At 42.1% G+C, this 17,376-nt stretch overlaps 1 protein-coding gene across 4 annotated transcripts in view; it reads left to right on the forward strand.

Moving 5' to 3' along the window:
• Window positions 1-11,280, forward strand: part of PITPNB (phosphatidylinositol transfer protein beta) — a 198,726-nt gene extending 187,446 nt beyond the window's left edge. For 3 of the 4 annotated variants that reach the window (XM_029619633.1, XM_029619634.1, XM_029619631.1), the window contains one exon: window positions 8,891-11,280. In XM_029619633.1, coding sequence (XP_029475493.1) covers window positions 8,891-8,941 — 51 coding nt within the window. In that variant the 3' untranslated portion in view covers window positions 8,942-11,280. Of the gene's footprint in view, window positions 1-6,844; window positions 6,931-8,890 lie in introns of all 4 variants that reach the window. The other variant, XM_029619632.1, reaches the window with a different exon arrangement.
• The last annotated feature ends 6,096 nt before the right edge of the window (window positions 11,281-17,376 follow it).

Genomic DNA, 17,376 nt, shown 5'->3' on the forward strand with positions numbered 1-17,376 from the left:
TTGGTGTAGTACTTACAGACACTATAATTCCCATGTTATCAAATTTGTCTATTCCTCTATTCCAAGCAATTTCATAATGGTGTGTAAATGTTTTTTGAATTTGCAAACGTATCTGTTTTATAGAAAAACATCTTTTAGCTTAAAAGTGATGAAGCATTTTATTTGTCATTTTTACTGAAGCATTCTATAGCTGTATAGTTTGATTAAAATGTATAGCAACATTTCCATTTTATATTGTCCCTTTCTTGGTAGGGCTGCACTGTTAATTGGAACAATCTTCCTAACAAAACCTGAACCTTTTCACATATAGAACACGAAAATCTGAAATCATTTGATAAAATGTTAAACATCTGTCTTAAAAACAAAAGCCCTGCAGACCATCTTTGTTTAAAGATATTTAGAAACTGTCTTAGTAGAATGTAGTTTTATGTTACCTTATACTAACCAGTTATAATGCATTTGTCTGTTTTAACATAATATAGTTGGCCTTAGTTACCTGCAAATCAGAATATGATAGAAGAAACTGGGAAGCAGCCTTTTAGTAATAGGTGTAACTCACAACAAAATCTCTTTGTATATCTGTTCTCCTAGGACAAGTAGTATGGTAGTCCTCACATGTGGGTGACATCAGATGGAGCCGGGCCCGTAAAACGTCTGTCAAAGTTTTTAGAAACTTTGACTGGCACATGGAGCATGCCCAGCATGCCACTGTCCATGCGGGATCTTTCTTCAGTCTCTTCTTTTCCACGGAGCTACCATCTCGCGCTGATGGAGCTCATGCTCTTTTTTTTGTGGGGAACATTCCACAAAGTGTGGTTTTGTCTTGTTCCCCCTGCGCTGGGTCAGTCTCCAGTTCCCTGTTGGTTTTTCATTGGTTGGTGAGGAGTTCTCTTTTCCCCTTGTTTGGCGTCCACCGGTCATAGTTTCCTTGCGGTCTTCTGTGTGCCTCATAGTGGCCTCTGGCTTCTGTCGGTGTCCCCAGACTATGTCCTTGACGGCTCCACATGAAGTGTGCATCCTGTGCCTGGGGGTGTTGCACGATATTCAGGACTGCAAGTTGTGTGCTCAGATGACTCCCAAAGGGCCGCCACACCCGGCTGGACAAGATGGAGAGAAGGTCTTTGGATCTAGGAAGTCTGATCCTTTCACTCCGGCATTGATGCCATCAATGCCCAAGGAATAGGGTGAACCACCCATCCCTAAGGTGTCTCCTCCCTCAAGGCCTTTGGGTGAGGAGAGCACCAGAGATTGGCCTGTGTCTGTTTCCTCTAAGTCCCGGACCTCTGGATCGTCATTTTCGGCACCAGGGAAAGAACAGGCCGAGCACCATGGGAGATCTCGGAAACTGTACAGGGCTTGGGTTGGCCACAGCGCTTGCTGCCTTGCCCCCAAAGCGACTCCAGGAGGAGGAGCTGGCCTCGCCTCTCCCCTCTCAGCCTGCACTCATCGGAGGCTTTTGAGGTGGAGCTTGAACGTCGGGTGTGCCTGGCGGTGGAACGTGCTTTGCGTGACGGAGCTGGGGCTCCCGCCACTGGTGCCGGTGCCTGCACTGAAGCTGACGGCAGTGGTGCCCAGGTTGAAACTGTTAGATTGGCTCAATGCCCTCCTCAGTGACCTCCCAACCCAGTTGTTGCTGGTGCCCCATGATCCCTTGGTGACTTGGGTCCAATTAACCCTTGGCATGCTCTCTGCGCCATTAGGACCCTGCGTGCCCCGGCCCGTGCTGCCTAGGCTGGTGTCTAGATGTTCGGGCACCCCCCCCCCCCCCCCATTGCTCATGGGTCCCTCTGTGCCTTAGCCCCGGGATGCGCCTACCGCTTCCCAGCCTTCCTGCCTGGGCAGTCTTGGTGAGCCTGAGGGCTCTTATGAACCTTGGGGAGAGGATACCTCCGATGGCTCGTCGGTGGATTCCGATGGTCTTCCTTTGAATCCGTTTCCCTCAGAGGAGTGTTGTTGATCGCCACAGGAGGACCTAACCTTCATGGGGTTTGTCCGTGCTATGGCGGAGTCCATACCCTTCCAGCTTATGATGGAAGAGGATGCCCGCCATAAAATGCTGGAGATCCTCCAGTTCATGGACTCCTGAAGGAGGTAGTGTCTGTCCTCATTCCTGAGATCTTTCGTGAGCTGCTTCTTAAGCTATGGGAACACCCCCTCTCCATTACCCTGGTGAACCGGAAGGCTGATGGGGTGTATCTGGTGCAGCAGGCTGTGGGTTTTGAGAAGCGTCAGCTTCCCCACCAATGTTGGGTTCCATATTAGGTGCTTCAACCCAAGAAAGAGATCTAGGCGTCATAGTGGATAACACATTGAAATCGTCGGTTCAGTGTGCTGCGGCAATCAAAACAGCAAACAGAATGTTGGGAATTATTAGAAAGGGAATGGTGAATAAAACGGAAAATGTCATAATGCCTCTGTATCGCTCCATGGTGAGACCGCACCTTGAATACTGTGTACAATTCTGGTCACCGCAACTCAAAAAAAGATATAATTGCAATGGAGAAGGTACAGAGAAGGGCTACCAAAATAAGGGGAATGGAACAGCTCCCCTATGAGGAAAGACTAAAGAGGTTAGGACTTTTCAGCTTGGAGAAGACATGGCTGAGGGGGGATATGATAGAGGTGTTTAAAATCATGAGAGGTCTAGAACGGGTAGATGTGAATTGGTTATTTACTCTTTATGATAATAGACTAGGGGGCCCTCCATGAAGTTAGCATGTGGCACATTTAAAACTAATCGGAGAAAGTTCTTTTTAACTCAACGCACAATTAAACTCTGGAATTTGTTGCCAGAGGATGTGGTTAGTGCAGTTAGTATAGCTGTGTTTAAAAAAGGATTGGATAAGTTTTTGGAGGAGAGGTCCATTGTCTGCTATTAAGTAGACTTAGAAAATAGCCACTGCTATTACTAGCAACGGAAACATGGAATAGACTTAGTTTTTGGGTACTTGCCAGGTTCTTATGGCCTGGATTAGCCACTGTTGGAAACAGGATGCTGGGCTTAATGGACCCTTGGTCTGACCCAGTATGGCATGTTCTTATGCTGTTGGTAGAATCTGTGCTAAAGAAGGCGAAGAGGTCTCAAACTCATGCCTCTGCTTCCCCTGGCAGAGAGCACAGGACATGGGATGCTATGGGTAGGAGGGTGTTGCAACGCTCCAAGTTGGTAGCCTGTATCGCCTCCTACCTTCTGTATATGACCAGTTACAGAAAGATGTGGACGGCCTAGTCTAACAGCCCCAGGAGGCCCTTATGTCCATTGTTCAGCAGGGCCTTGAGTGCGGGAAGTATGAAGTGCGGGCTACCTATGACATCTTTGAATTGGCAGGCTGCTGGTATTTTGGCCAGGCGTCTGGCTTGGCTCCATTCCTCGGACCTTCATCCTGAGGTTCAGGAAAGACTGGCTGATTTACCTTGCACCAGGGATAACCTTTTCGGTGACAAAGTGAAAGATGCAGTCGCACAACTGAAGGATCACCACAAGACCCTCCAGCATCTGTTGGCTGGCGTCTATTCTTCCCTGTCCTCTTCCAAGAGGTCTTCGAGACCAGGGCTGAGGAGGAATTTCTATAGGCCAAGGAAGTGCTATCCTCCTGCTCCTCCTACACGCAGCAGGCCAGTTCTAGGGGCAAGTCTCGGCAGCAGCGAGGCTCCAAGCCTCAGCTACCGCCCCAGGCTAGCCCCGCTATGGGGTTTTGACTGACCACAAGGGAGCACAAGCCAGGTTTTTCGGCTAAGGCTGGAGGGTTCATCAGTTGTTTTTTTGTGTTCTGGTGACTGTCCATGACTTCAGACCAATGGGGCCTGTCCATCATCCCTCACGGATACAAGCTGAACCTTATGGAGGTTCCACCGGATTCGCCCCCATGTCCAGTTTAGGGTCCCATCTGACACCCAGAGATGCTCCTAGCGGAGCTCTCCGCCTTTTTAATGGCCAGGGCTGTGGAGCCCGTTCCTCAGGACCAGCAGGATCGAGTTTTAATCCTGCTATTAATTCCAAAGAGAACAGGAGGCCTCTGTCCCATCCTCGATCTGTGAGCCTTGAACATATTTCTCAAAAGAGGAAAGCTCAAGATGGTATCCCTGGGCACCCTGATTTCTCTCCTACAAAGAGAGGACTGGCTTTGTTCCCTTGACCTGCAAGACTCCTATGCCCACATCGGAATCTTCCCAGTTCACAGGAAGTATCTCCGTTTTGTGGTGGGTCGTCAACATTTTCAGTATTGTGTGCTTCCATTCGGCCTGGCCTCCACGCAACAGGTCTCAACAAAATGTCTGACCGTGGTCTGGACATATTCGTGCCAGTGGGGGATCCAGGTCTTTCCATACCTGGATGACTGGCTGGTCAAGAGCGGCACCCATGCAGGAGCTTTGCAGTCACTTTGCCTGACCATTCGGATTCTGGAGTCCCTTGGGTTCCTGATCAATTACCCGAAGTCCATCTCCATCCATTGTCATGGCTGAATTTCATAGGGGCCATGTTAGATGCATACCAGGCAAAGTATTTTTTGCCCCGCAACAGGGCAGGCACGTTGATATCCCAGATGGTGTTGTCGCGGCGTATGTTGCAGCTTCTGGGGCATATGGCTGCGACTGTCCATGTCACACCTTTTGCCTGTCTACATACGCACCCTAAGTTCCTGCCGAAGGTGGTGACAGATTTCCATCTTAACTAGTCCATCGTCCTGCCTACTTTCTTCCCTAGGCCTCATTCCAGCCAAGGGGAACGGGCACTGCACACATTTGATTGTAAGAGGGCCTTAGCCTTCTACCTGGACTGGATGGCAGGCCACAGACAGTCCACCCAGCTCTTTGTCTCTTTTGACTCTTAATAGGCTGGGAGTGGCTATTGCTAAGCAGACTCTTTCCACCTGGCTAGCGGACTGCATTTCCTTTTGCTATGTCCAGGCGGGACTGCAGCTGTGAGGCCAAGTCACGGCTCATTCTGTTAGAGCCATGGCGACTTCAGTGGCTCACCTGCGTGCAGTTCCAATGGGAAAGATCTTAAGGCTGTGACATGGAGTTCGTTTTTGGGTACTTGCCAGGTTCTTATGGCCTGGATTGGCCACTGTTGGAAACAGGATGCTGGGCTTGATGGACCCTTGGTCTGACCCAGTATGGCATTTTCTTATGTTCTTATGTTCTCTCTACACCTTCGCAGCTCATTATTGTCTGGACAGGGACGGCCGCCAGGATAGCAGATTTGGCCAGTCTGTCCTCAGGAACCTCTTTCAGCTGTGAACCCAGCACTTCCTACCTAAGGCCCCTGGTTTGAGTTCAGACTGTCCCCACTGTTACCAACAGCACCTTTGTTGTGCCTATTGGTCCCATTATTTTTCGGGGCCAGCTTCTAGCTAGGGATTCACCCACATGTGAGGACTGCCATCCTGCTTATCCTAGGAGAAAGTGAAATTGCTTACCTGTAACAGGTGTTCTCCTAGGACAGCAGGATGTTAGTCCTCAGGAAACCCACCCGCCACTCCGCGAAGTTGGGTTCCTGTAGTCTGTTTTATTTTTTCGTATTCTACTTACGAGACTGAAGAAAGAGACCCTGTGTGGACGCCTGGAAAGTGGCATGTTGGGCATGCTCAGTGTGCCAGTTTCTAGAAACTTTGACAGAAGTTTTCTGTGCCGGGCTTCATCTGATGACGTCACCCACATGTGAGGACTAACATTCTGCTGTCCTAGGAGAACACCTGTTACAGGTAAGCAACTTTGCTTTCTGTATACTAACCTTGCTAGTTTTCTTATGTACTCAGGGTCTTGGTGACCAGGAGTGTATATTAAATGGCATTTTCCATTTTGCTGATTGAGAGATTTCTTAATAAAATGCTAAAATGTTTTCATTTATATATGAGTACAGGAGCAATATTTTCCTACAAATAATGCAGACCCTCCCACCCTACTTAATTTAAAAAAAAATAAATAAAAATTGGGAATTTACCATTGCAGTGTAAACTAGCTGTGATTCCTCCTTAGCTAGAATAACTCATAATTGATAGTTGGAGGAGTTCGTAATTGTGTATGGTTAGAGAATAAAGCTCAAGATCTTAAAATCTTTCCATTAATCCAGGGATTTTCACACAGGTAGGGTATGATGAATAAGGCCTTTTAACATTGTAGAGGAAATGGCATCATCCCCAGTCAATATTTTTGGCCCTTATTTGGGGGCATTGGGGGGAACAAACCTAAGACTATGTAGAGTTCACATTTCAGTTCCTTGATCCAAGGATCTTATTATAGATTGTCTTTTGTGGTCTTTAAAGCCTCTCCTTGATCAGGCAGATTTTCACCTAATAATGCAATCTATAATTCTATCTGCACTCAATTATTGTAACGTCCTTTTCCTGGGTCTCCCCAGTGCTTACCAAAATATTGTACAGTTAACACAGAATTCAGATGCTAGACTAATCTATGGGTTATCTTTATGGGACCATATCACCTATGCTTTTGCTCTGCATTGGCTACCAATTTCATGGCAGATCAAATTCAAGGCCTTAAATTTGGTATTTAAAGCACAGGCAAGGACCTGCTCCATTTTAGGAAAGGTCTTAAAACTTTTTTCAAATTTAGCATTCCTTTACCAGGCCCCTCCCTAGGGTGTGATGCAAGCTAGGTATCCGTGGTGACATAGGTAGCCACTGTTCAATTCCTAGTATTTGTGTGTGAATGGTATTAAACTATCTGATTGTGTACGTAAAATTGTAATCTACCAAGATCATGGATTGGTGGAATATAAATTGCTTAAATAAAATAGTGGTTAGCAGGCCAGTGAGCTTCGTTTTTTACTAACCCCATTTTCAGTATTTTTAAATGGTAGCTTACAGTTTTATTTTACGTTTAGATACGTAAGAAGGGTACTGTTCGAGGCACATCGGCAGCTGACGACTAAGAGAACCCTCTGTAGGTTCAGGGACAATATGGAGCTGTGTAAGTGACTAGCTGGGTAAAACAGGAAAATCCTAATCCAGGTGATGGGTATATGGGATTTGTTGATCCATGATTACGGAGAAGATAAACTTGCGATCTGCTTCCATTCTTACAGCTGAAATTATGCCATTGGTGTTGCATTCCAATTCTTTTTGAATAATGTCTAACATTGGTATCATTTGTTGGTATACTGTATGTTAGACAAAGTCAATGTGAAATCTCTGCATTGGGAGGCTGTCTTCCATGTTGATTTTGGGGTGTTCATGCACCACCTAGCCCAGGTTGGACCCAGAAATCAAATCCAGGTCTTCTGCAAGCAATTCACAGCACTACCACTGAGCCTTCTAATGGAACTTTTTTATATTTGCATGACAGTGCCTCTGCACCTAGTCAAACAACAATTTGCATGTACATTTTCAATCATTTGGTGAGCCTCGTTATAATTTTAATTCTGCAGCTCTCTGGCAACCAAGTACATATTGGTGGTAGTTGAAAGTTGTTTGTTTTTTTTTTCTTTTCTCCTATCCAGCCTATCATAGTTAAAACAGTAGCTGCCTTCAGAATCTAGTATGCATACATCCTGAGTCTAGCCCCCTTCCCAGCTTCTGCCTTTACGGCAAATGCAGCCTTGGCAAGCTTGAAGAACAGAAGTAGGGTATAGTAATCCAAAGCAGATCTCACAGCATGAGCCATTATGCCTGCCTTTTAAATGAAAGAATTATGATCTTGTGGCTCAATCCTTAATGCAAGAGCACACAAGCTTTATGTTCAAGCCTCCTGTCTGGGGGCTGGCAGCAGGGTTTGTGTGCCATGGAGATGGCAAGCTCAATCCCTGGCAAGGGAAAAAAGGTGATTGTCACTAATGATGACAGCTCTTCCCAGTACAAGAGGGGACCCTAAAGGGGAAGTCTCTTAGCTGGCAAGAAGAGACAGTTACCTGGTCATACTGGTGAGAAGAGGGTTATAAACAGAGTAAGTTAGGATAGGGAAGATGGCACACATCATACAATTGTTCCATACAATGGCCCTAACTTCCAGCAGTTAGGGTAATAGGCAGAGGAAGGGGAGTGAGGCTTTTTTTTATTTTTTTCCTGACTGCTTCAGCCATAGACTCAGGAGAAGTATCCTAACAGTCCTTTTGTGTTTTATAGCAGAAGTGAGTATTTAAGCTCAAAGGGAGTTGTTTTTTTTTACTGTACAATATATATTGCTTTTGTCCATATATGGAAATTGCAAAGCTGGAAGCATTCTCTCTGCTGTACATATATACAGTCATAAATCCAACAGCCGAGGCAGTCTTATAAAATTTAGCTTTTGCATACTTCACATATTTCTGGCATAAAGCAATATCCAGAGGATCCCCTGCCAGTGCAGAGCTGACCATAACCTGAGGCTTCTTGGGCGAATACATCAGCCTCTCGCAAACAAGAATGGAAGTAGACATAAGATTGTGTGTCTAGATTTATCTATTAAACCATCTCACCAATTCATTAGAGGTCATTTCTAAGATAGGATTGAAGGTTTTTTAAATGTATGCCATGTGGAATCAATCTGCATTGGTTGAAAAATTAAACTTAACAGGGATACTTTTTTTGAACCTGAAATATTGTTAAATTATGAACTTTACATTTGTACTTTTATATGAACATGGTATATAGAAAGTTTCATATTTATTAAGAATTGAAGGTTTTTTAAATTTCTTTACCAGTTACTCAAAACAAACCTCAGGTGCCATTGAGTTAGACGTGCTTCTGCCGCTCATTGTTCATGCAAATACATGGTTATGTTCTTCCAAGCCATCTGAAGTTTGCTCCAAAGAGAATTTATCATTAGAAAATGCACAAAATGTTCTCCCTAGCTAATTCACCTGAAAAAAAAAAGAAGGCATCTGGAAACTGTAAAACTTCTAATGGTTCCTAGTGTTTTGGATGATTTTTGTATTTGTTCTTTTCTCCTACAGCTCCGTAAAGAAGGTCAAGTGAGAGGGACTAGTGCTGCCGAAGACGAGTGAAGACAGACCAGACCAAATCGCATGCAGCATTGATTTTTCGCATATACTTGTGCGTATGTCTGTGTGTGTGTATATATATCTAAAACATATACTGTGTATACAGTATGTATAGACACACACATTCACACATCAAGTGTTTATTCAGATTAATCAATAGTACTGTACCTGACCTCAGCAAAAATGCAAAGGAAAATACTTTCATTGTAAATACCTAAAATAATGTTCAGAACTAATACAGAATATTCCCATTAAAGGAAAATGAACTCTAGCCGAATACTAACTGGTCTATTTAATGTATGGCAAGTTTTTGGACCAATTTATTTGTTTTATTTCACTCTTACGAAACTATATGACGGTTTGCTACAGTCAGTAATGTTTTACATACTTTAATGGCCGTTAAGTGGCAGGTGGTATCTGAACGCCCTTCCCCCATGATGGGACATACATTGTCATTTCTTCTGTAACTCTGAAGATGTCTGTATCCCAGGAGAGCAGTGTATTTATGGTCCTGTCTTATTGCCTTCTTAAAGAGAATACTTTTACATTATAAATGCCTATGTTTTTATTGCTGTTTTGCATGTTAGATTTTGGGGGGACAGGGGTTCTGTATCCAAAAGAAGAAGAGAAAAAAAGAAACAGAGAAATGATGGTTTGTGCTTTATTGTGAACAGTACTTCAGTGTTTCAGGGACCCTTTTAGTGCTGGTTTTGAATTACCGCAGCATAGGTTGTTTGTAAAGTTATTCTTGAGATCCTTCAAAATGTAGTGCGAGTCTCAGCTTTCCCAAAGTACACTGCATCTATTTGTGAGACACAGTGTACCTGAGATAGCTTCATCCAGCGTCCCTCTACTGATTAAATAACTCTTTGAGGAAGTGGGTTATCTGTCTGGCTGCTTCTCGATTTTCCTGATAACATATGCCCAGTTAAGTTGTTGAGGTCGGTGTTTTTACACGTTCAATTCTTCCTCTGAGAAAAATATATGCAAAGCTTTCCCAAGCTGATATCCAACAGCTAACATTATTTGGCAGCAACTGTTCTATTCCTTGATAACATCAAGGGAAAAACCTATCTTAAGCTTTGCATTTCATTTTTACAGAGCAGTAGCAGTATGAAAATAGGAATTTTTAATAAGGGCACTGACCATTTAAGTGCTAGAAATCATAAAGCAGGTAGGCTTAGGCAAAACTGAGGGCTCATATTTACAAACTGCCTTTTTCTTATGCCTCAGATACTTCTGAATTGTGGTGGAACTTTGATCGAGGCAAAAAAAATGCCCAGTAGATAAAGTTAGATGGAAAATGCTAGTACACTTACTGTTTTACAGTGAATAAGTTGTGGCTGTGTAATTGAATTGGATGCATAGTGCATCTCAAGTGAAATTTTCTTCTTTCTGTACCTACTTTCAGCAGCTGCAATTTGGAATCTATGCAACAGATTTCATTTTCCCCATCTAGCACAGACATGTAATTATGACTTTGAACTTTTTTCATGTTGAAAATAGTTTTAAAAAGTGTTAATCACTTTCAGATGTTTTAAAACTTAAGAGTGTCTGACTTGTGTTCCTATGCTATTTTTTATGTGTAGATACACAACCGTGGAAAGGAAGACAATGGTACAGTACAGACTTTCTGCAGGTAGTTTTCAAATAGTGGTCCACAGAGTTTTTAAAAAGAAGCATATGTATGACAATAAGCATGTTAGATTCATAAATAGATATTTTAGGAATTAGTTTAAGAATAGTTTTTATTAATCATGTATACAGAACTTTCATTTATTCTTAGAAGCTTATATAGCACAAACTCCATTTAAATCCTGGACTTATGAACCTCCTCACTTCCTTTCCCGAGTCCTTATTTGCATATATATATATTCATACACGTGCACACTTGGTTAAATGTTAATTCTGATTTGCCTTCTACTGGCTCTACCTATATCTTGTCTGCAAGGCTTAGTTATCAAGCATCACAGGGTACATTTATCTTGACAGAGATGTTTTAAATATCTGCTGTATGCTGCATTGTGTTGCCCCTTCCGCCCCATTGCCTTGGTTCTCACTATACTCAAAAACAAAACCTGATGTTTTACTCTTCATGCCATCCTTGTCTAAGTTTTGCTAAAGTATAATCATGGTCAGGGAACTCCTCCTGTGCAAGCACTACTGCTGATTTTCTTGTGACAATAAAGATTTTAATGTTTTTTTTTTTTTCTGTCTACTTGTGGAAATTCAAAGAAGCTCTTAGTGAATGTAAGAAGTTTTACTGTGGCAGTCTTTTGTGTGACTGATAATGATAACCTGAGGCAACAAAATTTAAATAAATTTGATCAGAGTATTTTCCATCTCAGGTCTTGGCGTTGCAGTTTTCTAAGACAATAACTTGTCGCATTGTTTTTGGAAATTTGCACACACTCAAAATGATTGGTTTCTACTAGGTTTTAAATAAGTAGATTGATATTTAATGTGATTTACAGCATGCCTTTCCATACAGGATGCCCAAGGCATGTACCAAAACTATACTCCAGTATATCAATACAAAATGTTCGGCATATAGCAAAAGTACACATCACATCAACATACAAACATATATCAATACACAAAATATAGATGTCAAACATAAAAATAAGAATCATATCTAAAGTTAACAATACTACCAAAATAAATAGCAATAATATATGTATCATTGAAACAATAATATAAATAGTAGAACAATGTGAAGTACCTAAATCAGCTTAACACATAGCATTTAATATAAAATAAAGTATCTGTAATTAGTAAACTAAAATCTAATTCAGCATAATAAGATAGCAATGACTAGCAGCCAGAGCTTTAGGTAAAAGCCAATCTAGATTAAAAAAAAAATTAATCCTCTAAAACTTGAATTTCTAGTAAGCCAGACTCTTTAGATGTGAACTTCATATCTGAGGAGCAGCACTGGTGAAGGCACTCTACAGTACAAGTTAGTCTTGCTTAAGCTAAGGAAGGGATACAAAGTAAACTATAAAGCAGATATTTTGTGTTCTAATTGGGGCATATAGAGAGAGGTTGTTCTTCGAATACATAGGACCACCATTGTTAGTGCCTTAAAGGTTAACATTAAAAGCTTAAATTTTGCCTTAAAATGAACAGGTCACCGGTGTATCTCTTTAAGTAAGAGGAGTGATATGAGCTGTAAGATTTGCACTACTTAAAATACAAGCAGCTATATTTTGGATTAATTTAAGTTTATAAATGCTGTTCAGTGGAAATCCCACTAAAACATTACAATATTTATTTTATTTATTAAAAAGGGACAATGCTTGCACCCTCCACTGTTTGGGATGGGTTACAAATAGTACAACCAAAATAAAACAACAAAAAAGCAAAACATATAAAACATTTATATTCAATGCAAAGTCTGGGTATTAGAGCCTGGATAAACGAATTAAAGGAGGATGTAGTAAATGGTGGGGGGGAGGAATAATAGCAAAAGCATTTAGGGTTCCCAAAGATCTTTGAATTCTAGACTAAATAGATAATGCTTTAATCTACCAAAGCAGTTTTAAAAGCATGGATAATTGTAAACATTGGTTGCTCAAAGAGTTGAAGTTCGCACTTTTGTCTGAGAGAGAAAAAGCACTGGTTTGTTACAGCAGAAATATGAGGCTTCCAAGTTGGAGAGGAATATGGTTACTCCAAGTGTGCAAACGGAAGGCTTGGGGTGAAAACCTCACCATTGAAAAGAGGAAAGGCAGGGAGATCTAGGCTTTAGACCTCTTTGACCCATAGAACTTCTGTCTTTTGAGTATTCAATTCAAGATGATTCACAACAGTTCAGCTGGATATGGTCAGGCATATAGGTTCACATGAATGCTGAGTGATGTAAAAGACTGGCAAATAGTTTTCAGTCTATTAGGTGTTCTCAATAATTGAGGACAAAGCAATTTTAGAGAAGTCATTGCTGTGTAAAATACAGTTAGATCTATTTACTTAAGTTGGAGACTTGCACAAGACTTTTTCTAGATGGCCCATTTTTTTTCTAAAGGTTTTCGTTTTTAGTATGTGCTTATGATTATAGAACATATGAACTGTACCAAAAGCAGTAGCACCAAAAGGTATATCTGTTATGCTGAGTTTGTTTTTTCTTCTAGATTTAATATGCAAGGTCCTGCAGTTTGATTTAGGAGAATGATGGTAGAACTTGAGAACAGATGTCTGTCTCCTTTGTTCAAGCCCTGAACCTACCTATCTATGTATCTGTATCATCTTACTGAAAATTAATTTGGTAATAGGAATGTACTATTTAAATAGAAAGTGCTAAATTGTATGTATCTGCCAACTTTTGACTCAACTCATTTCATAGTTTTTACTTTTTGTGTTTTAATAAACTTTTCGTGTATTTAGGTTTAATTTCTTAGACATATTACATAGACTAGACATTTTTTCCATAGTTTTCCTCTCAAAGTGTTTTCAATACACTAGCATCCATTTTTAAACAAAAATAAATACAAACATGTTTTCTATTCAACTTGAAAAAAATGTTCTTTTGAAGAAAAATGAACAGAACTATATGCTCTGGATTTGGCAGTGCTATATGATTGGCAATATACAGTGCTGTAGCTAGGTAATTTGCTGAAATAGTCTGAAACACACCCCTCTCTCCTTGCCACGGTCTCATACACCCCATTACTGCTACTTATCACTTCTATAGTGCTGCTCAACATATGCAACGCTGTACAAAAACACACAAAAAACAGTCCTTATTCAGTACAGCATACAGTCTAATGAAGACAAACATACAAGACTAAAAAGACTTTTGGAATTTAATTTATTTTTAAAAATGGTTAAAATGAATAAGGCTGTAAGCAGACAGCCTCAAAAGGTGAGTTTTTAGACTGGATTTGAATAAGACAAGAGGAAGCATGATGCACCAACCCATGAAGACACTTCCAAGCATATGGTATAGCCAAGTGGAAAGTACAGAGTTCAGTATAGAGGAAAAGAGTGATGGAGTGATTTACGTGATGAATGGAGTTCATGAGGGGGAGATTTTAATTTTAAAAAAGTGTAAGATTTTAAGCTAAATAACAAAACTACATTTATAGTAAAACAAATCAAACAATTCATAATATAACAAGACGCATCACATAAAGCTCCCCATTACTGGGATGTGCTTAATATAGCCGATTAGTTGCTATCACCAGCAGAGCTTATAGAACAACAAAGCACATTGTACAGTGAACATCTGTTCCAAAATGCTTTCACTTTTCATTCCCACCAAATTCCTGTTCAAATAAGGTAAGAGAGGAGAGATAATGAGGAGCTGCAGAGTAAAGGCTCTTATAGATGAATAAGAGAAGCCTAAATTATCTCCGGAAACAGATGGGGAGCCAATGCAATAACTTAAAGGATTATATGAATGTAAAACTGGCAAAAGATAAGTCATGCAGCTGAATTTTGGATAGATTGGAGTAGAGTAGTGATGATAAAGACAGAAAGAAAAAAAGGTGAAAGAATCCATCTGGAACTGAGAGGAGAGGAGCGGGGTGTGATCCTTGATTGGGAGACCCACCCCCTCTGATGTCACTGAGGACTGTGACGGACGTTAAATGGCGCCAGAACACCAGGCGTCGCGCGCTGAAGGGGTGAGACAAAGGGGCACTCCCCTTTGTGCATCCCTTCGTGCATCCCGTAGTGTTAGCCATTCCCCATGTTCTTTTATATCCCTTGTTAACAATCCCCATATTTAAATGTTTAATGTATTTGACAAAGGTAACGCAAAAGTTCCTGCAAATTTTGTTTAAATGTAAACCGATGTGATATGTAAAATCGAACGCCGGTATATAAAAGTAAATAAATAAATAAATAGAGATGGTTCACTGGGAATAGATTGCAGTAAAGTGGGAACTAATATAGTAGATAAGGGTTCTAGTAGTATGTTCCGAATGAAGGGGTTAATTTTGGTGGTATTAGAAAGAAATGCCATTTTAGCACTGATTTGGATATCTGTAGAGGAGAGAGGGGAGTCCATGACCCTAAGGTTATAGGCGGTGGAGTGGACAGCTTAAGTTTCACCATTATTTGCTATGTCTGACAGCTTAGGTGACTTCCCAGAGATATGATCTATGTCTGGCTTACCCTACCCCCCACCTCTGCCCCCAAATATGATCTTTGATATACACCTGAAGATCCAGATTATGTCCCTTGTCTACAGTTTACCTTGTGGCTTTGAGTCATTTCTCCTTCCATTTGTTATATCTTGGATTCTATGGTGGGTATTGGGTCTCCTCGAGTCATGGATGTAGACATTGCAGCTGTTTGACTTTTAGCTTTTTCAGTCCTACAAATGCTAGTGCTTTAGGAAACATACAATAAAGCATGAAGTTAATGCAACACTGACCATGTTATACCAATTATCCCAGGACAAGCAGGATGCTAGTCCTCACATGTGGGTGACATCACTGATGGAGCCCTATGCGGGAAAACTTTCTGTCAAAGTTTCTAGAAACTTTTGACTGGCCCTGTGAGGCCACTGAGCATGCCCAGCATGCCATGATATTCTCTGCCACAAGGGTCTCTTCAGTCTTCATTTTTCCACACTGCTGTAAGCATCACGGAGCTAGGAGCCTTGTGAGTTTTCTCACAGTAATTGCTGACTGAAAAGTCATTTATTTTCTCATTCATTTTCTCCCACAAGGGATCTCTCTCAGATTTCCACTGGCTGGTGAGTAATCATAGTCTCGTTTTTACTCCCTGAGTAAAAACTTTTTTCTCATAATTTTTTCTCTCATTTCATCGACGGCTGTTGATAGAAAATGGCTACCGGATTTAAAAAAATGTCCCATCTGTAATCGGACAGTGTCCATTACGGACCCACACCTCAAGTGTGTCCTTTGTTTGGGGGACAAACATGATGTCTCAACCTGCCCTAAATGTGCAGAGATGACTCCTAAAGGAAGGAAACTTCGCCAAGAGAAGATGGAACATCTTTTTCACTTGTAGCTTCTTCCTTCTCCCTCAACATCAACAAAATCGTCTCCGGCCGGAGTTTCAAAGAAAATAATATTGAAAAAACGTCATCCGGAGGGGTCCGGAGATCATCCATCACCATTAACATCGGCATTGACAAAGTCAGTAATCGAACACCGGCCGAAACACAGACATCGGCATACATAGACTCCAGCGGCGCTTCTCTCCCCGGAGGAACCGACCGCTAAGTGGCTTAAACTACAGGAAACACCGCTACTCTCAACGCCGGGGCCTTCACCTTCGGAAGAAATCCCAATTCTCGAACCTCCACAGGGCTCTGTGGAAGGGGTGTCGCCGCCACCACCGCGTTCAGCTGCTCAGCCTGCACCAGCTGTTCCGCAGGAATTGTCTGATTTTATCAGGCAAGCGGTGCTTCAGGCCCTTAAGGAACAGTTACCGGCGCCTTTGCCGGTGCCTTCACCGATGCTGGTACCATTACCAATGCCGGTGATTGCACCAAAGCCAGTGACTACACCGATGCCGGCGACTCCGATGCCGGTACCTATACCGATGCTGACGATTCCGTCGATGCCGGTGCCTGCACCGATACCAGCTAAAGTGCCATCGTCGAAGCCATGGATGACACTGATACCATCGATGCCAAGCTTACCTGAAGAACCAGGACATCCAGAACTGGCACTCTTATCAGCTCTTAATGAAAAGATTTGATGAGGTAGTCTGTACTCTTCCTCCCATACCTCGGAAAGAACAGCCTGAAGGCATACCCCTCGATGACCCTCAACCAGGTCCTTCAGGGCTTCCTCGTCCACCTCGACCTTCTCCACTATCTCCACCTAGAGAAGATCCATATGATTCTTGGGACGATGGACATACACCTCATCTGATGATTTCATGTCAGATCCTTCACCTCCAGACCCAAGAAAGAAATCTCCACTGGAGGATTTGTCCTTCAGTTTCATCCAGGAAATGGCAGACACCATACCTTTCACTTTGGTGACAGAAGATGACTCAAGACAGAAAACATTGGAGGTTCTCCAATTTGTAGACCCTCCAAAGCAAGTTGTAGCCAATACCGGTCCATCTCTGGCTCTGCACTGCTCTGGTTCAAATCATTTCTGAACAACAGGCACTACAAAGTTAAAATAAATGACAAAGAATCCCACCCCATACCTTCAAAACAAGGAGTACCACAGGGTTCTTCACTTTCCCCTACCCTGTTCAATATCTATCTACTCCCTTTATGCCAGCTACTCAATAGCCTCAACCTCACCCATTTTATATACGCAGACGATGTGCAAATCCTAATCCCCATCTCCTCTACTCTAAATTTTTGGAACAGCTGCTTACACGCCATCAACCTCCTTCTCTCGAGTCTCAACCTGGTCCTTAATACGTCCAAAACAGAACTCCTGGTTATCTCCCCTAGCGATAACAACCCCTTCGCCAACAATGCAATTATTCGACTAGCA

The sequence above is a fragment of the Rhinatrema bivittatum genome, chromosome 11 (assembly GCF_901001135.1).
Source record: "Rhinatrema bivittatum chromosome 11, aRhiBiv1.1, whole genome shotgun sequence".
NCBI classification, from domain to species: Eukaryota; Metazoa; Chordata; class Amphibia; order Gymnophiona; family Rhinatrematidae; genus Rhinatrema; species Rhinatrema bivittatum.